The 25,698-nt window shown below is 46.7% G+C and overlaps 1 protein-coding gene across 1 annotated transcript in view; it reads left to right on the top strand.

Annotated features, from left to right (window-relative positions):
- The first annotated feature begins 13,644 nt into the window (after positions 1-13,644).
- SAMHD1 (SAM and HD domain containing deoxynucleoside triphosphate triphosphohydrolase 1) overlaps positions 13,645-25,698 on the top strand; it is a 50,065-nt gene continuing 38,011 nt past the window's right edge. Inside the window, exons 1-3 of the mRNA XM_055140496.1 lie at positions 13,645-13,919; positions 17,790-17,856; positions 23,329-23,413. Of these exons, the coding sequence (XP_054996471.1) occupies positions 13,706-13,919; positions 17,790-17,856; positions 23,329-23,413 (366 nt within the window). The 5' untranslated portion in view covers positions 13,645-13,705. The remainder of the gene's footprint in view (positions 13,920-17,789; positions 17,857-23,328; positions 23,414-25,698) is intronic.

The following is a 25,698-nucleotide window of genomic DNA, read 5'->3' as shown; positions in this document are numbered from 1 at the left end:
AAAGAACACCTTGCAAATTGTCTGCCACACAAGCAGGGGGGAGGTATGGATTGGGGCAGGCAGGGGGAGGAATACTGGGGATTTTGGTGGTGGAAAATGTGCACTGGTGAAGGGATGGGTGTTGAGTGACTGTATGATCGAAGTTCAAACATGAAATTTTTGTTACTGTATCTCATGGTGAATTAATAAAAAATAAAAATTAAAAAAAAAGAATTTCAGCAGATTCTATCTTGGTGAGGTCCACCCTAAGATGGTGGAATCATGCTGGGGGTTTTGGTAGCGATTTTGGACTGTGGAGGCAAGTGGCTGCCGGGGGCTCTGCTTGGGCGGGCACAGGCCAACCTGCCTCCCCCACCCCCGCCCTCCAATTTACCCCGGTCTGTTCAGCCATGCACAGGTCCGAGCTTTTCTGTGGCTTTTGATCTTTTTTGAGATTTACTTAGGGGTCTCTGAAGCAAGGCCAGCAGTAGAGCTTACAGGGTGGCCCTGCAGTTGGTTCATGGGGGTGACTGCCAGTGCTTCTGTGTGTATTGGGAAGTAGGGGGAGGTAGCCCATCCCAACTCTGAGAAAGCCTGAAGATTTCAGTCACAAAACCTGCATACCAGAATTTTCAGCAGATTATATCTTGGTGAGGTGCATCCTGAGACAGTGGAGTCGGTCCGGGGATATGGAGGCGATTTTGGATTGTGGAAGCAAGTGGCTGCAGGAGCCTCTTCTTGGGCAGGCACAGGCAACCCACCCCTCTCCAATTTACCCCGGTCTGATCAGTCATGTGTGGGTTCGAAATTAACTGTGTTTTTTTTTTTTTTATCTCTTTTGAGATTTATCTATAAGTCTCTGAAATAAGGCCAATAAATGGGCTTGTATAGCTGAGCTGGAGGTGGTTTGTGATTGTGGCTCCCACATACCTAACTTTTGGCCATTTAATTTCTTTTCTTTTCTTTTCTTTTTTTGCTTTTTGGGGTTACTCCTGGTTTTGCACTCAGGAATTACTCCTGGCAGTGCTTGGGGGACCATATGGGATGCCGGGGATCGAACCCTAGTCGGCCGCGTGCAAGGCAAACGCCCTACCCGCTGTGCTATCGCTCCGGCCCTGGCCATTTAATTTCTTGGTAAGCTTGGTCTCAAGTTGTTGGGGTCTGGTCATAGGCAATTTTGGAGTATCAGCAAGCCTGAAGGCACCATTAGGTTGCTGATGCACTCGCCCCACAGATACAGGTTGACCTGCTGGCGGCACCATAGCCTCTGTGGATTTGCTTTTATAAAGAGGTTGTAAAGACATGACTGTGGTGAAGGAAACAATTTCTTTTTGTTTTGTTTTCTTGCTGTCTGTTTTCTGTTTTGGAACCACATACAGTAGTACTCAAGAGGTACAACAAGCACAGTGCTTGAGGGTTTGTTCCTGGCAGAAGTCACCTCTGGCAATGTTTGGGACCATGAGGTGCTGGAGATTGCACGTGGGCTTCCAAAGTGCAAAGTTGTTCCCCACACTTTGAGTCATTTTCCTGGCCTTTGTTTTGTTTCTTTAATTTGTTTGAAGAGGGGCTAGAGTGATAGAACAGCAGGTAGGGCACTTGCCTTGCGCTTGGCCAACCCCGGTTCAATCCCTGGCACTCTCTATGGTCCCCTGAGCCTTCCAGGAGTGATCCCTGAGCACAGAGCCAGGAGTAATCCCTGAGCACTATTGGGTATGAATCTCCAAGACCAAATAAATAGTTTGAATGGTGCTTGTATTCAATCTCAGGGCCTTCCACAAGCACGCAGATCTTCTACCACTGAGTCATCTCCCTGGCACTGAGGTCACTCTATTGTGACCAAAAATCCATCACACATTTCATTTAGTCTCCCCTTTTATCAATTGTAGGGACTGCTCCCCATTGTCCAGGACAAATGCAGTGTTACCAATCAAGCCCAGGGTTTCTCCAAAGCACTGCATGTGCACTGCCCCCTGAGTCATCTTACTGGCCCCTGACCTCATAGGATCAGGGTGAGTTCACTTCCCTTGGGAGCAGGGTGCTACTTCTTTATGGCCAAAGTTCTTTCATTTAAAAAAAAATAACCCCTACCTGGAAACTCTCTTGAATGTCATGGTGAGGAAATTTTACTGGCCAGGTATCACCATATCACTGTATCACTGTCATCCCATTGATCATCGATTTGCTCGAGCGGACACCAGTAACATCTCCATTCGTCCTAGCCCTGAGATTTTAGCAGCCTCTCTTTACTCATCCTTCCCAACAGTGCCACACTGGAGGCTCTTTCAGGGTAAGGGGAATGAGACCCATCATTGTTACTGTATTTGGCATATTGAATATGCCATGGAGAGCTTGCTAGGCATGTGCGGGCAGGATGCTCTCAGTACCTTGCCAGGTTCTCGGAGAGGGATAACTAGGCTATAAGAGATTGCACGGCTGCATATCTTGGCCAGGTATCCCCACCAATTTGTGTTTCTTGGCCAGTTTTGTAACATGTTCACTATTAACTCCCTACTCATCTTGTTTAAGCAAATGTACCAATAGTTCCATGAAAACTTTATTGCTGGGGCTATAGAGACAGTACAGAGGGTAAGATGCCTGCCTTGTGCACGCACCAACCCCAATTTTATTACCAGCACCTCATAGGTTCCCCCAAACATCTCTGAGCACAGAGCCAGGAGTACCACCAGATGTGATTCAAATCCCCTCATATCCACCCCCTAAAAAGAACACTCAATAACTAAATGTCTAGTGATGCTCAAAATACTGTGGCCAAAATAATACCTTTGGTTCTTCCAAATCTCAAATACTACTCTTGGAATTCACAAAGTCTCCTTTTCAAGACAATCATTGATGGGCTGGAGTGATAGTACAGTGGGTACAGTGCTTGTCTTGCATGTGGCCAACCTGGGTTCCATCCCCTGCATCCCATGTGGTCCCCTGAGCATGCACTTCCAGAAGTGATTCCTGAGTGCAGAGCCAGGAGTAACTCCTGAGCACCACCAGTTGTGGCTCCCAAACAAAATAAAACACAAGATAATCACTGGTGCCTTATGTACTTGCCCCTCTTTGGATGCACTGTTGATTAAAGGAGATCAAGTAAAAGGTCCTAAAAACTTAATTGCTTCTTTAAATAACTATGTGGGCTGAAAAGATAACACAGGCGTTAAGGCACATGCCTTGTGTCCCACTCACCCAGGGTTCAAATCCCCAGCACTACATATGGTCTCCTAAGCACCGCTGGGGGGTCACTCCTGAGCATCTCTGGGTGTGGCCCAACCGTTTCCCACCTTCCAAAAAAAGAGTAACTGTGTTACTGTCTACTGACTAATCATTGCACCAGGCATCAAGGAGAGGAAGATATTGCATAACACATCCTAGCGCTCAGAAGTAGCATGGGGGCTGGAGCAATAGCACAGCGGGGAGGGCGTTTGCCTTGCACACGGCCAACCTGGGTTCAATTCCCAGCATCCCATGTGGTCCCCTGAACACCACCAGGAGTAATTCCTGAGTGCATTAGCCAGAAGTAACCCCTGTGCATCACTGGGTGTGACCCAAAAAGCACTGTAGCACTGTCTATAGCACTGTTGTCCCATTCATTGATTTGCTCGAACCAGCACCAGTAACGTCTCCATTGTGAGATTTGTTGTTACTGGTTTTGGAATATCAAATATACTAGAGGTAGCTTGCCAGGCTCTGCCATGCAGGTAAGATAGTCTCGGTAGCTTGCCGGGCTCTCCAAGAGGGATGGAGGAATCAAACCCAGGTTGGCTGTGTGCAAGGCAAAAGCCCTACCTGCTGTGCTATCACTCCAGTCCAACCCAAAAAGAGAGAAAAAAAAAAGTAGCATGCACCAACAGGCAGCTAGCAGGTGGGAAACAGCTCAAATCTGATCTGCTGACCAACCAGAAAAAGATTTCCAGGAATCCAAAGCAAACGTCTAAGAAAACTCCTCCATGTGGGGGCTAAAGCAATTGTACAGTTAAGGGCACTTGCCTTACATATAGTCAACTTGGGTTCTATCCCCAACATCCCATATGGTCTTACAAATACCACCAGGAGTGATCCCTTAGCTAACAGGATTAAGTCTTGAGCACTGCTGGGTATATTCTTTCCCCCACCACACCCCCCAAAAGGAAATGCCTTTCCCAAAATAACCACACCAGACCCAATTTTTTTTCTCATTGATAGTACTTCTTGTGCCATTACCTCACTCCTCAATGAATGATATTCTTCTCATATTTTCCAATCTACTGCAAAAGGAGAAAAGTTTGTAGTGAATTTTCCCCTAAAATGACTAAAGAACCCTAAAAGGCTGGAAAGATGGCTCAAAGGGTTAGTACACACATTTTGCATGCAGGAAGTTTCACTTCAGTCAATCCCTGGCACCACATGGTATGGTCCCTCAAGCAACACCAGGATTGACCCCCAGAGCATCGCTGGGCGTGGTACCTTAATCAAAACCGAATAAAACAAGTTTCAGGGACTGAAGAGATGTCTCAGAAGACTGGAGTACAAACTTTGCATGTGGGAGTTTCAGTTCAACCCCCAGCACTTGCAGGGTCCCCAGTCATCCCAGGAGTTGGGTATCTGAGATCTCTCCTCTACCCATCACTCTCATGCACCCTTGCTAGGTCCTCAAGCTCTATGTCTTCCCTTCAATGGGAGAGAGGCTGGAGCAAGACACACAGGGAGGGGCTGGAGCGATAGCACAGTGGACAGGGCGTTTGCCTTGCATGCAGCCGACCTGAGTTTGATTCCCAGCATCCCATATGGTCCCCTGAGCACCACCAGGAGTAATTCCTGAGTGCATGAGCCAGGAGTAACCCCTGAGCATTGCCCCTGTGACCCAAAAAGCAAAAAAAAAAAAAATGACACACAGGGAGGTTCTTGCTACTGGGGGACAGGAAGCTACAGAATCCACCTGGCTGTTGACTTGCAAAGCTTTAGAGAATATCTAGATCACTGTTGCCAACCCAGCCTGATGGTGTAGTGGTCACTCCCATGGGTGTTTAGAAGACCCTATGGTGCTGGGGGCCCAACCCAGGCAAAGCTCCAGTCCATTGAGCTCTCCCAGCCCGACTAATATAATTTCTAACCTGCCGTGTGTGGCCTTGGGACTGTCCAGAGCCAGGTAGTATTAGGCCCACATAGCTGGCCAAGTACTGCTGGTGTGGGGCCCCAGATCCTGCCCATCCAGCACCACTGGTTGTGGCTACTACTTAAAAAAGGGGGGGGCAGGGAGATAGTACAGCAGGTGGGGCATTTTTCTTGCATGTGGCAGAACTGAGTTTGATCCCGGGCAATCTAAGCCCCATCAGGAGTGATTCCTGAGTGCCGGGCCAGCCAACATCGAAAGGGTTAAGAGAGAAAGTGAGGATCTTTAAGAAACAACACAAGTGGTTGAGAGGGCTGAGTTGTCATGGAACAGCAGCATTGATCTTTATTTCAGGCAGCCTTTTATACAGCTCTATCAGGAACTTGGCAGGTAAAAGCATTGCTCCTTATTGCAGAAAAACACATTTCTTTGATCATAACAAAAACAGGAAACAAGTGGTTTCTTATGATCAATAACTGAAAATAAGAACAAAGTACACTGAAAACAATATAATCATTCCTATATCCTCTAATGATTTATAAAAGGTATAATTTCCTACATTAGCCACAAAATCACAATCCATCTATTTCTTATTAACTTCTCTTGTAGGCTGGGGATGGTGAGATATTAACTTCTCTATAAACTTGGTTTGGTGACATAGTGGGAAGGGAGCTATGCCAAGTATTCTTGGCCCTCTGTGTGAGGCAGCTTCCAGGGCTACGTCCAGTTAAGGACCCTGCATAAGCAGCCAGCTCCCCGCACCTGAGGGCAGAGCCAGGAGTAAGTCCTGAGCATTGCCAGAAGTGGCCCCCAAGCCAAAATTAATTAATAAACTAAAAGGTATCAGAGGGCTGGAGCAATAGCACAGTGGGTAGGGCGTTTACCTTGCACGCGGCCGACCCGGGTTCGATTCCCAGCATTCCATATGGTCCCCTGAGCACCGCCAGGGGTGATTCCTGAGTGCAGAGCCAGGAGCAACCCCTGTGCATCGCCGGGTGTGACCCGAAAAGCAAAAAAAATAAAATAAAATAAAATAAATAAAAAAATAAAAGGTATCAGAGAGATAGTACTGGGGTTAGGGTTATTATCCTGCATGCATGTGACCCCAGATTAATCCCAGGCTCCACAAGGTCCCCCACAAACCATTGGTTTTGTGTTTTTGGTTTTTTTTTTGCTTTTTTTGGGTCACACCCAGCAATGCTCAGGGGTCACTCCTGGCTCTGTACTCAGGAATTACCACTGGCCGTGCTCAGGGGACCATATGGGATTCTGGGAATCAAACCCAGGTTGGCTGCGTGCAAGGCAAATGCCCTACCCGCTGTGCTATCACTCCAGCCCCTAAAAAATTATCTTTTATGCATGTGTGGGTCTGGTTAAACATTCTGTGACTAAGCTAGAGAAATAGTTCAAAGGACTGCAGTACATACTTTGCACGTGGGAGCCCCAGGTTTAGTCCCCATTACCATATAGTCCCCCAGCACTGCCCAGATCACAGAGCCAGGAGGAGTAGCCCCTGAGCAACACTAGTGGTAGCCTCAAACCAGAAAAACAATTTGATTACTGCCTACCCTTCTGGCTATGGAAATAGTGTGTGTGTGTGTGTGTGTGTGTGTGTGTGTGTGTATGTGTGTATGTGTGTGTGTGTGTGTGTGTATGTGTGTTAGGGGGGTTTGTGATTACATGTGCCAAGTTTTCAGTGCACCCAAAGGTCACCATCACAGCCATCTGGCTCTGTCTGAGCTGACCCTGGCCTCTGTAATTGTTTTTATTATTTTGGAACTGCTCCTGGTTCTATGCCTAGTGGACTTCCCAGAACTGCTCAGGGAACCATGCAGTGCCAGGAAATGAATCCAGGTTGATTGTATGCAAGATCTGGGTACAGCCTGCTGTACTATCTGTCTTGCCTGCTCCTTGAATTTCTTTTGTGCGAGAGGAGGGTTTGGGTGTTTGGGTCACATCACACCCTGCAGTGATCAGGAGTGAACCCTGGCAGTACTGAGAGGGAATCATAAGTGTTACTGAAAGAGAACGCTTCAGTTTCCCCTTGCCAGTGAAAGAGAAAGCCTTTCTCCAGATGTTCTGTCTCGCCTCAATCAACCTGACACACATTCCACCCTCAAGATTCTGTCTCAGCATTAGGGGGTGGGGGAGGGGCTTCCCAGGAACATAAAACTCTGCCCTGGAGTCTAGACTGACAGGGAAACTAAGATAACGGGCTATCCTGGAGTCTAGGCTGATGGGGGAAACTCGGCAATTAGGCCTGGAAGATTTGTTTCACGTTGCCAGTGAAGAAAAAAGCCAGTTTCTTTTTGCCACCTTTCCCCCGTCGACCTGACCTGACATACATTTCATTCCCAAAGTCCTGCCCCAGAATTCCTAGAGATTTCGAGGACCATAAAACTCTGTCCTGGAGCCTAAGCCGACAGGGAGATGAAGATAATGGGCAAGACTATCCAGGAAGAATTTTTTTTCCCTATTTCCAAGAGGCTGAGCGATAGCATAGTGGGTAGGGCATTTACCTTGCACTAGGCCAACCCGGGTTCGATTCCTCCACCCCTCTCAGAGAAACCGGCAAGCTACCGAGAGTATCTCGCCCACGCGGCAGAGCCTGGCAAGCTACCGGTGGTGTATTCGATATGCCAAAAACAGTAACAAGTCTCACAATGGAGACATTACTGGTGCCTGCTCGAGCAAATTGATGAGCAACAGGATGACAGTGACAATGATTTATTGATTTATTTATTCCTATTTTTTTTTGGAGAACCTGGCAAGTTCTCCGTGGTGTATTCATATGCCAAAACCAGTAACAATGATAGGTCTTAGTCCCCTGACCCTGGAAGAGCCTCCAATGTGGCACCGTTGGGAAGGATGAGTAGAGAGGCTAAGATCTCAGGGCTAGGACAAATGGAGACGTTACTGAGACCTCTCGAGAAAATCGACGATCAACGGGATGATGATAATGATGATGATTTATTTATTTGCCTAGGAAAATTTAGACCAGTTAGACATCCTCGTAATTTTCTGTCTTCTTTTGTAAACATTTGTCAACTGGTAAGGGATGCCAGGAGCCCTTAAAAAGGCCTACACAAAACTCCCTTACCTTAACTTAGTCCTATACTAAGTTCCTCCCCGCTTGGGGAGCATCTTTTCAAAATTTCTACTTTCTAATTACCCTTTCTATTTTCCAATTCTGAGTCTGGGCATCTTTATTACTCAATATTTTCATTCTTGAAAGTATTGAAGAACCTGGGAATTGCAAACGAACACAGAGACCTGCTGCCACCTCTTCTGCCTCACCTGCATCAGTACCAGGGATCAAATTGGGATCACCTGCCTACAAAATAAGTGTCTTACCCATATCAAATTGGAGTCTAGGCTAACGTGGAATCTCTCTGGCCCCAATTCCTTGAACCTGAAAAAAAAAATAGCTAAAATAAAAGATAAGTTTTTATTTTGGGTTACAAAATTGCTTGGAGATCAAAATTTCAACAAAATACATAAAATGGGCCCCGAGGGGCCTATGAGATAGTACAGTGGGTAGGGCACTTGTCTTGCACACTGCCCCAGGTCCAATCCTTGGCAGACTGTTTCTTCTCAGTGCTGCCAGGGTTCACTCCTGAACACAGAGCTAGGGATAAACCCTGAGCACTGCAGGATGTGGCCCCGAAACCCAAACCCAAAATCTGGTCCCTGAGCCCTGTCAGCAGTGATCCCTAAATGCAAAGCCAAAAGTAAGCTCTGTCTACCCCCTGGTGTGCCCCTCCCCAATAAAATTAAACAAAATAAATGTTTACCTCCCTGAAGGGATGTAAAAGTTGGGAGGTTTTATAGAAAGAAAAGAGAAAGAGAAGCAGCATTAACAGTAACCTACGTAAAGAATAGGGCTGGAGTGATAGCATAGCGTAGATAGGATGTTTGCCTTGCTCAAAATAGACCCAGGTTTGATTTCTCCATCCCTCTCGGAGAGCCCAGCAAGCTACCGAGAGTATCCCGCCTGCACGGCAGAACCTGGCAAGCTACCTGTGGTGTATTCGATATTCGATATGCCAAAAACAGTAACAACAAGTCTCACAAATGGAGATGTTACTGGTGCCCGCTCGAGTAAATCGATGAACAACAGTGCTACATAAAAAACTAAAGTTTTTTTTTTCTTTTTGGGTCACACCTGGCAATGCACAGGAGTTATTCCTGGTTCATGCATTCAGGAATTACTCCTGGCAGTGCTCGGGGGACCATATGGGATGCTGGGAATCGAAGCTGGGTTCGCCGCATGCAGGCAAACAAACACCCTACCTGCTGTGCTATCACGCCAGCCCCCCAAACTAAAGTTTTAAAATGCTTAATTTATTTATTCCTTGTTATCTATTCGTAGTTACTAATTCTGTAACTAGCAGTCCTTGTGACCAAAGATGTCTGTTTACTTTGTGGGTCTCAAATAAGCATTCAGGAAATAGTTGTTTGGTCCAGGCCAAGGACCTTTATCTCAGTACAAAGAGATAATAAGCAGTTTTTCTACCATAACAGCTCTTTTCTTTTTGTTTTTTCTTTTTTGTGTTAGGATCACTCCCAGGGGTGCTCTGGGATTACTCCTGGCTCTGAACTCAGACATCACTCCTGGAGGGGTTCAGGGGATATGCAGTGCTAGGGATCAAATCTGGGTCAGAGGGCTTCAGGGCTGTGTATAAGGCAATAAATTGCCTTACCTCTTGTACTATCTCTCTAGCACCCAATACCATAACAATACTGATTTATTATCATTATTACTATATATAATATTGTCTTTTATTTTTGTTTCTGACTATATTTTAATTACTCCACTTGTATCTTTTTTACTCATAACTTTTTTAGGAGGGTGTAGCCGCACCCAGCAGTGTTTAGAGATTATTCTTGGCTCTGCACTTAGGGATCATTCTTGGCGGTTCTCAGAGAACCATATGGGGCACCGGGATTAAATCCAGGCTGGGGGGCTGGAGAGATAGCACAGTGGGTAGGGCATTTGCCTTGCATGCGGCCAACCCAGGTTTGAATCCCAGCATCCCATATGGTCCCCTGAGCACCATCAGGAGTAATTCCTCAGTGCAGAGCCAGGAGTAACCCCTGTGTATTGCCGGGCATGACCCCCCAAAAAAAGAAAAAAAAAATCCAGGTTGGTTGTGTACAAGGCAAGTGCCCTGGCTATTATACTATCTCTCTGGCCCTGTATTTCACTGTATTTTTTTTTCTTTTTTCAGGTCACATCCAGTGATGCACAGAGTTACATCTGGATCATGCACATAGGAATCGATCCTGGTGGTGCTCAGGGGAACATATGAGATGCTGGGAATCGAACCCGGGTCGGCTGCATGCAAGGCAAACACCCTACCCGCTGTGCTATCACTCCAGCCCCTATTTCATTCTTGAACTGGTTCCAACTGTTAACTTTTCAAAAGACAGCAAAATGGAAAATATTGTTTGAAAGAAGTAAAAGTGAACTTTTGCCCACCTTATCTTCTGACCCCTTCACTTGAACCTTTTGACTCCCTTTGCCTAGTGTTTCTCAACCTTTTTCCAATCAAGGCCAGCCCCCTTCTGACCTTATTTCCTTCCTGTGACTTCACTGTCCTACTGGTTGATCCCTAGCCTCATGATATGCCCTCCTGCATTCACACAATTTTTATTTGTCACTTCTTTGGAATATGGGGCCACATAAGGGATCATATGACCTGTGGGTGAGAAATGCTGTCCTCACCAATGAAGTACAAACTTGTCAGTGCCACTGAACAATCCTCCTCTTTCCTTTCATGCTGTTATTAAATTTAAGCAAGGGCTTCATTGCTTAGAGTGTATCAGGAAATGGTTGGTCCAGGCCAAGGACCTTTATCTCAATACAAAGAGACAATAAGCAGTTTTTCTACCATAACAGATCTTTTCTTTTTGTTTTTTCCTTTTTGTTTTGAGACCACTCCCAGGGGTGCTCAGGGATTACTCCTGGCTCTGGACTCAGGCAGAGACACACAAAAAAAATTGACATATTTGGTTACAAGGACTGCTAATTACAGAATTAGTAACTACGTATAGATAACAAGGAATAAATAAATTAAGCATGTTAAAACTTTAATTGTTTATGTAGCACTGTCATTCCGTTGTTCATCGATTTGCTCGAGCGGGCACTAGTAACATCTTCATTGTGTGACTTGTTGTTACTGTTTTTGGCATATCAAATATGCCACAGGTAGCTTGCCAGGCTCTGTCGTGCAGGTGGGATACTCTCGGTAGCTTGCCGGGCTCTCTGAGAGGGACAGAGGAATGGAACCTGGGTTGGCCTCAAGCAAGGCAAATGCCTTATCCGCTGTGCTATGGCTCCAGCCCTTAGATGGACACAATAAATTGCTGAAGTAAAGATTACTAGAAGCAAGGCGCTAGTCATCAGAACTATAGATTTGTCTATAGAACTGAGCTTACATGGGAACACTGGTGGAGGGAAGCAGGTTCTCTGGTGACGTGTATGGTACTGGAATGATGCATGTATGAAAGATTATGATCAATATTGTTATAAAATCTGATTTCTCAATAAAAATGTGTTTAAAAAAAAAGTAAGGAGGCAGGATGATAACCCCAAAGTCCTGTGCTGGGAGATTTCCTTGCTCTCTTGAAAAGTGGAGCCTAGGGGCTGGAGCGATAGCACAGCGGGTAGGGCGTTTGCCTTGCACGCGGCAGACCCGGGTTCTAACCCCAGCATCCCATATAGTCCCCTGAACACCGCCAGGGGTAATTCCTGAGTGAAGAGCCAGGAGTAACCCCTGTGCATCACCGGGTGTGACACAAAAACAACAACAACAACAAAAAGGTGGAGCCTAAAGCTCAGGATTGCATCAGCAGAAAGTGAGGAATTTTATTGTGTGGGAGTAAAGATTGGTTATATTTGTTATACATCTTCTATTCAGAAATGTTCTTTTATTACTGATTTATTTTTGGGTTTGGGGACACATTTGGCGATGCTCAGCGGTTCTTCTGGGTCAGCCCTGTGCAAGGCAAATGCCTTGCTTGCTGTACTATTTCTGTGATCCCCTCAGAAATGTTCTTGGAATGGCTCGAGAGATAGTACAATGGGTAGGGCTTTTGTTTTACCTGCAGCCAACCTGGGTTCGATCCTTTGCATCCCATATGGTCCCCTGAGAACCACCAGGAGTAATTTCTGAATGCAGAGTCAGGAGTAACCCCTGAGCATTGCCAGGTGTAACACAAAAATTAAAAAAGAAGGAAAGAAGGAAAGAAAGAAAGAAAGAAAGAAAGAAAGAAAGAAAGAAAGAAAGAAAGAAAGAAAGAAAGAAAGAAAGAAAGAAATGTTCTTGTCATACTCAGTGCATAGGTTTTCATAGAGGGCACCTCACTGGGTCCTTTCAGGACAACTCAGTTCCTAGTGCACAAGTCAAAATCTGTCTGGACCCTGTTCTATACTAATCAAACTAGAATAGGGCTGTAGCCATAGTACAGTGGGTAGGACTTTTGCCTTGCACCTGGTGGAACCTAATTCGATCCTTGGTGTTCCATATGGTCCTCTGAGCACTGCCAGGAGTAATTCCTGAGCACAGAGCCAGGAGTAAGCCCTAAACTTAATGGGTGTAGCCCAAAGACCAGAAAAAAAAATTGAAGACATGTAATGTTTTGCCATGTGTGTAGAAAGATCCACCTTCTTTCAAAAACAAAACCACTGACTTTTGTTGTGGTAGTTTTGGTATTTTAGGGCTGCACTCAGTGGTGCTTAAGATCCTGTCAGTCAAGGAATCTAACTAGGAATAGTAAGAGCTCCTGAAGATAAATTTTAAGTAATCCGATTGACCCACTGCATTTTCTCTGTTCAGGGAATTTGAATAAGACGAAAAGGGGACAGGCTTGTTCCTCCAGCCCTGTGCTCCCTTGTACACTCTCTCACTTGCCTGGTTCTCTCACCGACAGGTACTTCTCCCTTTCTCTCTCCTCACGTCTTCCTAAATAAGTTTCAATAAAAACGTTCTTGCTTCACCCTATATATGGGAGCTTGAAGTCTGCTACTCTCTGGAAACCCCCATGACAGGCGTGCACGGTCCCGTGTGAACTGCAGATACTGTGACATGTCAGGTAACTTCGCGTCGGCTTTGGAACCCTTCGGGCCCTCCAGTTTATCCTCTAGCCGGTATTTTCCTCCTCTGAAAGACGCTGGCAGCCGGTGGCCGGTCACTCAGGTTTCGTCCTATTTAGTCGGCAGTTCTCTTCACTGAAACACGCTGGCATCGACTGCCGGTCCTTCATGTTCCTTCTTTTACATTCGGGAGTATCTGAAGGAATCTCGGATTACTCCTGGCGGAGAATTTGCCAGAAGCGTCGCCACCGGGTGCCGGTGACGGGCACCCGCTAGCCCGGCTCCGCCCGCCTCAGCGCGGCGCTCGCCCAGGTGTGCGCGCCCTGGGGCGGGCGGCGGCGCCCGTGTCCGGGCCGGGGCGGCTGGGAAGGGCCGGAGCGCCGGCCCCGGGGGCTGAGCCGCGAGCGCGCGTGCGCGGGAGCCGCAGACGCGCCGCCGACTCGCCGCGGGGCCGGGGCTGTCAGCGCGCCTGCGCGCGGGCCGGACGCCGCGAGTCTTTGACTGTGCGGCGGCGCGGGGCGCGGGCTGGAGCCATGCAGGGCGGCGACTTCAAGCTGCCCTCCAAGCGGCCGCGCGGCGAGGGCAGCCCCAGGACCCCGACCCGCACCCCGCCCGCCGGCGGCGGCGACGGGTCTCCGGGTGGGCCCAGGCTGCCCCCGGATTACCGCGTGTGGGACTCGGAGCAGGTGTGCCTGTACCTCAGCAGCCAAGGTGTCGATGATCCCGCGCTGCTGAGGCGCTTCCAAGGTAGCGCGAGGGCGGAGGGGGGCCGAGAGGGTCGCGGTCCGGACGGCGGGACCCGAGGAGAGGGCGCCCTGAGGCCGGGAGCGAGGCCCGGTCAGGGCCCGAGGCGGAGAAGGGCGACAGCTCCGGGGGTGACCTGAGGCGCCGCGGGAGAGGCGACCTGAGGCGCGAAAGGGGACACCCGAGGCGGCGCGGAGCGTGCTCGGTGACTGGAGGGGCGCCCCGAGGGGAAGGAGGAAGACGAAACCGGGCTGCGGGGCTGCGGGTGCGCCCGGGAGCGGGAAACCGCAAGCTTCTGGGAATGCCAGCCGCCAGCCGGGGCGCGGCGGGGGTGGGGGGGGTGCTGCCCCTGCAGAGGTGGCGTGGGGAGGAACCGGCCACCCCAGCGCCTCTCGGCTGCGAGAGCGTTTCCTCCCGGTGCCTCCCCGAGTGTGCGACCATGCACGCCTCCCCGCCCCCACTCGCATCCCTAGGAGCGCTGGAACTGCCCAGGTAGCCTCGGTTGCAGTCGGGGGTGCAATTTGTCGGCGCAAAGAAGACAAACTAGTCTCTTTTTCTTTTTTTTGCGGGGTGGGGGACACACCCGGCCATGCTCAAGGGTTGCTCCTGGTGGTGCTCCAGGGACTATATGGGATGCCACGGACTGAACCGGGGGTGGCCCGTGCAAGGCATGTCTCTTGCCCGCTGTATTATCCCTCCAGCACCCCCCCCCCCCTCCACGGGCAGAGTTCCAGGGGTTGTTTGCCCAGGGATCTTTTACCGGAACTGGGTGCTGCAGGCCAGATCCCTCCGGAAACCCCCTGGCGCTGATCGTGGTCGGAGCGGTGCTGTCATTCCCGGGAGCTGCTGAACTGTTCCTCTTCTCTCTCCATCCCTCTGCCCCAACTCGGGCTTTGGAGAAAGGAAAAGGGATGCGTTGGCTTCATCTCTGAATCCTCATTGTCTACCGAAGCCCCCCCGGGAGGGAGGGGCTCCTTCAAGTCTGCTTTCCTTACCTGCAGAGAACGCAAGTTCGCAGTCCAGCGCACCCCAGAGCTCCCTGGAGCCCCCAATGTGGTCTTATTCCCTGGGAGGAGCGTGCAAGTTATTTGTTAGTTTTTCCTGGCTCTGGGGTCACTCCTAGGGGTGCCCAGGGACCCTAAACCCTGTCTGGTGTGTGCAAGGCCAGTACTTTGCCTCCACTGTGCTCCCTTTCCAGTCCCTGTAGGTGTTAGTTTTTAAAAAAAATTTTTTTCTTTTTTGCCTGGAGCCAGGGCTAAGTGGCCCACCTGTGTTCAATCTCTGGCACTCCATATGGTCTCCCCAGCACTGCCAGTATTAATTCCTGAATACAGAACCAGGAGCAACCCCAGAGCATCGCTGAATGTGGCTCCAAAACCAAAAGACAAAACAAAAATTTTTTTTTCTTTTTGGGTCACACCCGGTGATGCTCAGGGTTCCTGGCTCTGCACTCAGGAATTACTCCTGGCGGTGCTCCAGGCTCCCAGGGACAATATGGGATGCTGGGAATCCAACCCCAGTCGCCCACATGCAAGGCAAACGCCCTACCCGCTGTGCTATTGCTCCAGCCCCACAAAACAATATTTTTGCTTGTTTTTCAGCCACACCCAGCTGTGCTCAGGCCTTCCCTGGGGGCTCTATACTCAGGAATCACTTTGGTGCTGGGGATCGCACCCCGACCTGGGTTGGTCAGGTGCCAAGCTAGTAGTGCCCTACCCCCTGTACTATTTCTCTGACCCATAGGTTGTTTTTCATCGACTTTACTGGCTCAAGATCATTTCATCTTCTTGATTACTTGGGTAATGACTCAACTTCCTGTGAGGCTGGTGATGCTTAAGCCCCCTGGCTTTTCCTCTTAGGTATTCAAATCAGCAAATGGTTGGACTTGCAAATTCAGCAACTTGGCTGTAGGGGGATGAAATTTGCAATTGTTGCCTGAGAAACTTATTTTCTCTCTGATTTAGGATCTGAGGGACTTAACTGGTTCTAGAGTAAAAAAGACGCAGCATGAATGATGTGGCAAGTTGCTTTTCCCTTTACCCTTTTGTTTTCCTATACTTCTGGATTCAGTTTGCAGCATCCTCCCTCCCCACACACACACACACACACACACCCAGCAGTGCACAGGGGCTACTCCTGACTCTGCTCTGGAGTGACCCCTGACAGTGCAGAGGGACCTTATGTGGTGGTGGAATTTGAACCTAGTGCCAGTGATTCCAACCCAGGTTGGCTTTGTGCAAAGATGTTTTTTCGTTGTCACTTTTTGGTTTTGGGCCCACACCTAGTGGTCTAGTGGTGCTCTGGGCTTACTCCTGGCTCTGCACCCAGGGATCTCTCCTGGTTGGGTTTGGGGAACCAGGTGCAAAGCCTGCTAGTTTTTTGGCCCCAAAAGTGTCTTGGCCCCTGTACTATTTCTCCAGCCCTGACATTTTGTTTTTCTCTGAGTAGCGAAAGGCAGGGGTTAAGTACTTTATATTTTTCTGTGATGACAATGTAGGCTCTGTTTCAGTGGTGTTTCTTTTTTTTCTGTAAATTATTTTATTAGCTTCCAGAATGATCTTTTATCTTGAATACAGACCGCAATCTACAGAAGATGCTTCATTATTTTATCTTTCTGATTTATTGATTTTGGTTTGGGAACCATACCTAGAAATGCTGGGAACTTACTTCCCATTGGTGCTCAGGGATCACACAATGCTGAGAACCAAACCTAGGCCTCCCGCTTAGAAATCATGTGCTCTACAGTTGAGCTATCTCTCTGGCCCCACACTTTATGATCTTAATTGCTAAAAACTGAGCAAGTGTTTGCAATTGCTTATTGCTCTTTTGGGAGGTAGGGAAGGGCTTCAAGTGGTACTCAGGAACCAGAGCGACCCGTGGCAGTGCTCAGGGAACAGAAGTATAGGCTACCTGCCAGTTAAGCACCCCCCTACCTTTGGTACTATCTCTGTGATCCCACAGTTGCTCATTTCTTACTGTTTGCTTTGTCTTTACTAAACTTTAGTCAGACTGATCTCTCCTACAGGTCCCTGAACCTAAATCTGAGAAAGCACTGAAAAAGTGGAATATGCAGTGGCTAAGAGCAGTGCTCACCATCCTGTCAGAGCCCACTGACACCATATCCCTTGCTGTTTTTTTCAGCTTTTCAAAGAAATCTTTTCAAAGGTTCTGGTGATTTCCACTTACCTTGAATGCAGTTAATTCTGGTTTGATCCTTGGCACTGTTTATAGTCCCTAAGCACAGCGGGTAGGGCGTTTGCCTTGCACGCGGCCGACCCGGATTCAAATCCCAGCATCCCATATGGTTCCTTGAGCGCCGCCAGGGGTAATTCCTGAGTGCAGAGCCAGGAGTAACCCCTGTGCATCGCCAGGTATGACCCAAAAAAGCAAAAAATAAAATAAAAAAATATATATATAGTCCCTAAGCATCAGTGGAATGATCCCTGAGCACAGAGCCAGTAGTAAGCTTTGAGCACTGATGGGTGTGGTTAAAAAAATTATTCGGCACAGTCTGTGGGTATGTAGTGGGTACACAATGCTTTTTTTTTTTTAGTGGTGAAATCTGAACATGGTGCCTGATGGTGCTGGGGTCAGTACAGTCCTGGGGAATCAAACTTCTGGCTCCCGAATGTAAACATGCACCCCAATCCGTTTAGCTATTTGACCCTCATAAATATTAATCTGAGTAGATTCTCGTGGATCCAGCCTGAAAGAAATAAAAAAGCTCATCCTTTACTTAGTGAAACCAAAGGCCAGAGTGTAGGACAGCATATGCCTCAGATATTTAAGACCATGAGTTCTATCTTAGCAACAAAACAACAAAAATGTGAACATTGAAATCTTTCATCTATTTATCTCCCTTTTCTTCTATAGAAAGTCAGATCAAAGGCTCAGAACTGCCCCTTATTGATGAGTTTCGCCTTGAAAATCTCGGAGTAAGGTAAGAACGATAAATTGACATTGTAGTCTAGTACACTGTCAAAGACCAAAATTTGTTGCTATTCTTACTATTCTTATTTCAAGCTGTGAGGCTTGTTTGGGTCACAGCCTGAGATGCTCAGGGGCTACTCCTGGCTCTGCACTCAGGAATTACTCCTGGCAGTGCTCAGGGGACAATATGGGATGCTGGGGATCAAACCCAAGTTGGGTGCATGCAAGGCAAATGCCCTACTCACTGTACTATCACTCCAGTCTGGCCCCGAGGCTTGTTTTTATTTTGTTGGTTTTGGATCTATACTTGGCAGTGCTCAGGGCTTACTCCTGGATCTGTATTCAGGGATCACTCCTGGTGGGGCTTGGGGGACCATATGTGGTATGGGGATTTGAGCCCAGGTTACCTGCTTGCGAGACAGGTTCCTTGCCTGCTATACTATCTCTCTCTCCCCTTTACTTTTCTTACCCCCATACCTCCCCTCCTCTCCCACAGTGCTTGGACTACTGGCATGGTGCTTTTATCACACACCTCTGTGGTGCTCAGAACAAGCTCTGCTGGGGGGTTGAACTTTGACTTCCTGCCTGCAAAGCAGGTCAGCTAACCTTTTGAGTTATCACTACTATGCCCAGTCCAATGTAGGGCTTTATAACTTCCCTCCCATGGAGCCTGAGAGGTATCACATCTGGTAGGACATTTGCCCTTCATGCAGCCAACACCTGTTAGATTCCCCCAAAGCACTGCTAGGAGTGAGCCCCCAGCACCAGTGGGAATAGCTCAGAAATCCGCCCAGATAAAAATCTGCCAGATAAAAAACAGAATCCCCCCAAACTAAAGTGATAGTACAACAGGTAGGAAGTTTGGCTTGCAGGCGGTCTACACAGGTTCAATCCCATGCATCCCATATGGTCCCCCATGCACCGCCAGGAGTAATTCCTGAATGCAGAGCCAGGAGTAACTCCTGAGCATTGCTGGGTGTGACCCAAAAAGCAAAAAAAACAAAAACAGAAACAATTCCCTGGCCTTGAGAGATGACTCACAGTGCTGGAGCACATACTTTGCACATAGGAGCCCAGGTTTCAATCCACAGTACTGCATAGTTCCTGAGAACCAAGCTGGGAAATATTTTGGATATCATGGTATATTGCCCCAAACAAAATAGAATCCTCTGCCAGTTTATGGTATAAAAATCTTGTATTTAATATTACTTATGAGGGGCTGGAGAGTTAGTACAGTGGGTAGAGTACTTGCCTTGCATGCAGCAAACCCCAGGTTCGATCCCCAGCATCCAGTATGGTTCCCCAAGCACTGCCAAGAGTAATTCCCAAGTGCAGAGTCCGGGATAACCCCAGAGCATTGCTGGATGCCCCAAAACAAAACCAAAAAAGAACTGATTGGTTAAACAAAGTGTTGGTGAGAAAAATCAAGGCTACATCTTGAACATATTTGCTGGTTTTCCAAAAGCCAAGACTGGTATTAGATTTAGAGACATTGTAGTTTGGTATTTTATTGACATTGTTGATTTTGCGCATGTTACTTAATCCTTCAATATCAGCGCATGTGAAATGGATGACTGTGAGTTCACAAAATAATATGTGGGTGCTGTACGATGCCACATGTGTTCGGTGGCCGAGAGCTGCCTCCCATCCTCCCCAGGCTTCCCCAGCAGAGAGACAGAGAGATGGGACCACAGCCTGATGGTGAAAATGGCCCATTTAATGCAGAGCTGCTAGCATATTTATAGAACATCTGAAGGGGCCAGAGGCATAGAACTGCATGTCCATGTGATTTACAGAGGTAAAACATTCCAGCAGTGGCAATTCTCTGGGGGAGATACACTCAAGGAGACACTCTGTCTCCCAGAGATATCTGTATTGCTTTTCTCTTTTTTTCTAGTCGTATATATCAAGCAATTAACTCAAACAATTTTTCAAACAACTAATTCTACATCTTACCAATACTTGCAGTCATTTGGATAAATCACAGTAAGAGATAAAGATCCCAAAACTTAGTTCTCTGGGCTCTGAGAGCAAGCGAGACTTTTACCATAAAATCCCAGACTAAGTCCTCAGGTCAATTCAGCTTATCCTTCCCTCTGGGGGTCCTGTGTCTCTTACATCATAACAGGTTGCATGAACACCATGCATTTATGCTTTCTAGACTATCCCAGTTTGATTCCAGGGTAGCTTCGCCACTCTCCCCGGGTCTATCCCAGTCCCACGGCAGGACCTCCCTTATGGAGTGTTAGGAACTACAACAACCAAAGCTTGAGTCAAATAATGACGACAGTTGCCCAGGAGTAGATATATTTCAGAGTCAATCAAGTCTCAAATATTAGGATCATAGCATTAAGGTCTTTCTGTGTTTAAGCAAAGAACATTGCTCCATAGTAAAATGTGAAAAGGCTATAGGGGAAGAAGAAAAGCAAATATTTCACTTACAAATACAAAGTCCAGAATTACCAGAAAGTTTTGGCTTATACGTAACCAAGATTGACTTGAACTGTGACAGTGAAGTATAAAACACAAAGGAGCGCATATGCTGCCTGAGCCTATGTGCTGCTTGTGCCCAAGTGGCCGAGCACATGTGTCGGCCAAGCACATGTGTCGCCTGCATCTCCCCTCTTGAGATGTGTACTTTCATGCTTTCATACTTTTGTGTCTAAAGCTCGGTTATGTGTAGGGGCTTCCTCCACCCTTGGAGAAGCCCACGTTCTCTCTTGAGCGCCTTATTCTTACTATTCTCTCTCCCACTTATCCCTTCCTCCTTTCCTCAGAAACCTCTAAATAAAATCTATTTACTTCAAAAGAAAAAAAAACACAAAGGAAAGGGGCTGGAGCAATAGCACAGCAGGTAGGGCGTGTGCCTTGCACGTGGCCAACCCGGGTTCAGTTCCCAGCATCCCATATGGTCCCCCGAGCACCACCATGAGTAATTCCTGAGTGCAGAGCCAGGAGTAACCCCTGAGCATCGCTGGGTGTGACCCAAAAAAAGCAAAAGAAAAAAAACACAAAAGGAAAGGTTAAAGATAAACTCAGGGCATTAGAGATGCTCACAGGAGCACTGTAAGCTTCACTGGGAGGAGGAAAAGGGGTAATTCACTGATGAAGCCTAAAACACTGTTGTAATATCCAACAAATGACAATAATAATAGACAGTGGATGTATAGTACATGATAAGCCATTGTGAATTATATATATGGTAGATATTCCTATGTATGGCCTGGAGTTTCTAGAATCTAGGTTAGGATGGTTCATTTTAAAGATCTCAGTAGACTGTCAAATATGAAGTGTTACTTAAAATGAGCACTTCACTTCTAGTGGAAAATTGGCAATTTATTTTGGAAAATTGGCAAAATACAGTCTTTGCTTCTGCAAGTCTACTTAACTAAATGTAGCTGAGCCTTGTTTTTAGTAACAGTAACTAAAGAAACAAAACAAAAGATTATATTTCATGCACTATTGCTTACTAAATGATCATGGAAAGTATATTGTGGGGAAAAAATGAATTTAAGGTTATATAACTTTGGGGGGAGGGTTCTGGGGATATACCATGTGGTCCTGAGCTGGGGAGATGCTACTCCCAGCTTTGTGCTCGAGTCACTTCCGGTTGTGTTTGGGGGACCATGCAGAGCTAGGAATCTAACTCAGGGCTCCTTCATTCAAAGCACGAGCTATCTCTAGCCCAGGACATTTGATTTATGATAAGGCCTTTAGTACGGAATCTTTAGCAATGTCTTCTTGACTCTTTCATAATTACATTTCAGTCTCCTCAGTCCTCAAAGTCCTTCTTACTACTATTTTCCCCCTTTTTCCTTTCTTCCCGAAGCACCCCCCACACCCTACCCCTCTGGTTTTCTTCTTTCCTTTTTTTTTTTTTTTTTTTGGTGAGGTGAGAGGTGACATTTGGCGGTTCTCAGGGATCACATACATATTGTGATACTCAGATGCCAGGAATTGAATCTGGGACAGCCACCTGCAAGACCCATGACTACTTTAAATCTTTGCTTAAAGATTTATTTGGAGGCCAGAACAATTGTAAAGCAGGTAGGATACTTGGATTGCACACAGTCGACTTGGATTTGATCCCTGGCACCACATATGGTTCCGTGAGCACTGCAAGGAGTGATTCTTGAGTGTGGAGCTAGGAGTAAGCCCTGAGCATTGCTTGGTGTGACCCAAACAAAAATAAATAAATATAAACAAATAAGGTATTTATTTTGGAGGCTGGAGAGATAGTACAATGGGTAAGGTGGTTGCCTGGCACATGGCTGACCTAGGATCATTTTCCACTGCTACATGTGGTCCCGTACATGTGGCAAGAGTGACTTGTAAGCCCTAGCACAGCAGGGTGTGGACCCAAAGCTAAAATAAAAATAACAAAGTATTTATTGTGGACTAGAGAGATACTATAACAGGTAGTACATGTGCTTGACATGTAAATACACAGTAAGACCCTGGATCCTACTACCGCATATGGCTTACTGAGCCATACCAGGAATGACCCCTGAGCACACTGCCAGGAGTAAGTCCTGAGCACCACCAGGTTTGGCACCCCAAAACTAGATAAATAATTGATTTGGGGGACCAAGAGATAGTAGAGAAGGTAAGGCACTTGCTTTGCATGTGGATGCACTGATTACATGCCTCTGAGCACTACTGGGTATAGGGCCTCCCAAAGAAAGGCTAGATGTAGCGCCCCCCCCCCCCAAATTTCTGTCAGTGTCACTGTCATCCCATTGCTCATCGATTTGCTCGAGCAGGCACCAGTAACGTCTCCATTGTGAGACTTTTTGTTACTGTTTTTGGCACACCAAATACACCACAGATAGCTTGCCAGGCTCTGCTGTGTGGGCGAGATACTCTCGGTAGCTTACCGGAGAGGGGCGGAGGAATGGAACCTGCAAGGTGCGTGCAAGGCGAATGCCCTAGCTGCTGTGCTATCGCTCCAGCCCCCAAAATTTCTAAGAAATAAAATATTTTACTCTAGCTGTTACAAAACACAAAACAAGAAACAGCGTGGGGGAATGTTTATGTGTTTTTATCTATATCTATATACATATTATACACATATATAATTTCTCTTTGGGTTTTTAATTGGATGATAAATAATATTATGTCAGAGTAAAATAATGGGCTGCTCAACAGGAAGAATTTCTCAAAGGAATACTTTTTGAGGAGTGGGTAGCGCACTTGCCTTGCATGTGTCTCACCTGGGTTCAATCCCCAGCACCCTGTATGGTCCCTTAGACACTGTCAGGAGTGATTCCTTAGTGCAGAACCAAGAGTAACTCCTGAACATCACTGTGTGTGACCCCAAAACAAAAATCAAGGAGTATGTATCAATATTCAATTGTTTCTTTTAATCTAATTTCTTCTTCTGTTAATATAGTAGCCTAGAGTTGATTATATACTATTATTAATTTCAGGAATTATTATTATGCAGATAATGACGTATTTGCTTATCTTGTTATAATTTTAGTTCTTTGGAAAAGAGAAAGGATTTAAGAAAAATATTACAACAAGTGAATCAATACCAAAATCAATGCCATGCTGATATAATGAAGGTAAGAGGGATCTGAATTTACTTGTTTTTAAATTTTATTTATTTTGAGGATCTCACAAGCAATACTCACACTTCTGGGGACCCACTGGTGATTCTCTCTTGGCCATCTGGGCTAATGGTTCAATGCAAAATTCTGAGGATGCAGTGCCAGTGAATATCCCTATTCTGGGGATATCCAGGCTACCCCATCAGTCATGCAGTACTCTAGAGCCACACCCTGCGAAACTTGAGGTTCATATAATGCTTGATTATATAATGTTCATATCATCAAATCTAGATTGGGTGCATACTAGGCTTCCTTAACCCTTATGCTGTCTCCCACCTTCATCCCTTTTAGTAATTTTATGTTTCTTTTAAGGAGGATTCTGTACTTACTTTCATTTTTTAAAAATTTAATTTAAGTTTTTGGTTTTGGGGCCCGACCAGGCTGTGCTCAGGGTTTACTCTTGGCTCTGTGCTTGGGGTTCACTTCTAATAGAACTTGAAAGATGATATGCAGTGCCAGGGATTGAACCTGGAATGGCTGCATGCAAAGCAAGAAAGCACCATGTTATCTTTCTAACCTCTAATATAATTTTTAAATACAAAGTAATATAACCATTTTGCAATTAATTTTTAGAAGAGTGGGAGGAAACTTTAATAAGATTTTGAGTAATGAACTCTACATGTTCTAAAATAAGCACAGTGTATTTATTTCTGATTCTGGCGAGGCTAGGCCATACCTAATGATGCTTTGGAGCTACTCCTGGCTCTGTGCCCTGTGCTTAGAGGGTTGTTTCCGGTAGTGCTCTGGGGACAGTGGCATGCTGGGTTCAAACTACGGTCAGCCCCTTTGGAGGCAACAGCCTTATCCCCATAGTATCTCTCTGGTTCAGCTCACGGTCTTTAAGCCAAAAGAAAACTTAACTTTAAGCATACAGGAGAGCATATATAGACCACTACTCAGCTTGTCGAATCCTTTTATTCTCTTTTTTTGGGTCACCCCCAGCAATGTACAGGGGTTACTCCTGGCTCTGCACTCAGGAATTACTCCTGGCGGTGCTCAGGGGGCCATATAGGATGCTGGGAATCGAACCCGGGTCAGCTGCGTGCAAGGCAAACACCCTACCCACTGTGCTGTCGCTCCAGCCCCAGCTTGTTGAATCTTAATATCCTTCTTACTTTGCTTCATATCTATTAATTCAGAGCAAGATACTAGAAATGCTTGGAAGCTTCTTTTATACCCTTTCTGATCTTTCCCTCCAGAAATATGCATCCTGATTTGGTGCCTAATCATTATCATGGGTGCTTTTTATTTTTATTACATATGTGTGTATAACCACAAGCAATATTTAGATATTTTTTGCATGCTTTCAAACATACACCATAGTTAACAGTCTAAAACTTTCATAGAACATATGCCATTATTCTTGTGTTACAGATTGAACCCAGAGCATAGCATTCAGTCCCATGTATTATTATTATTTTTTTGGTGGGATAGACCCACACCCAGCAGTGCTCAGGGCTTACCCCTGACTCTGCACTTGGATTACTCTTGGTGGTGCTTGCAGGACCTTTTGGGGTGCCAGGGATTGAACCTGGATCGGCCACCTGCAAGGCAAGCCGCCCTACCCATTGTATTATCTCTCTGGCCCCCCACAGAACAAATTTTTTACAATCTCCTGCTTTGACACACATGGCCTCAGTTACTTCTTTGTCATAGAATAATTTGGGGGGCTGGGAAAACAGGTATAGTTCCACACCTGATAGAATTCAGGGGCTGTTCCTGGCTCTGTCCTGACAAGTGACCGCTGATAGTGTGCAGGGGACAGTGGTGGTGCTAGGGATTTAAACTTGTGGGCAGGCAGGATGAACAGCAAGCACCTTAACCTCTGGATAATCTTTCTGGCCCCCATAGAATAATTTTTAAAGATGTGCCAAGTTGTGGGGGCTAGAGCGATAGCACAGCGGGTAGGGCGTTTGCCTTGCACGTGGCCAACCTATTCGAATATGTTCGAATCCCAGCATATGGTCCTCGAGCACCACCAGGAGTAATTCCTAAGTGCATGAGCCAGGAGTAATTCCTGCATAATGCTGAGTGTGACCCAAGAAGCAAAAAAAAAAAAAAAACCCAAAGATTGAATGATTTTGTATTTGAGCCACACTCCGTAATGCTTAGGCCACACTCCTACCTCTGCACGCAGGGATCACTCCTGGTGGGGCTTGGGAAGATCATATGCCATGCATGGGATCAAACCCAAGTCCACTATGTGCAAGGCAAATGCCCTACCTGTTGTACTATTTCTC

Source organism: Sorex araneus, chromosome 5 (genome assembly GCF_027595985.1).
Source record: "Sorex araneus isolate mSorAra2 chromosome 5, mSorAra2.pri, whole genome shotgun sequence".
Taxonomy (NCBI): domain Eukaryota; kingdom Metazoa; phylum Chordata; class Mammalia; order Eulipotyphla; family Soricidae; genus Sorex; species Sorex araneus.
Note: the sequence above shows the minus strand (reverse complement) of the source record. Positions and strands in the feature narration are given on the sequence as shown.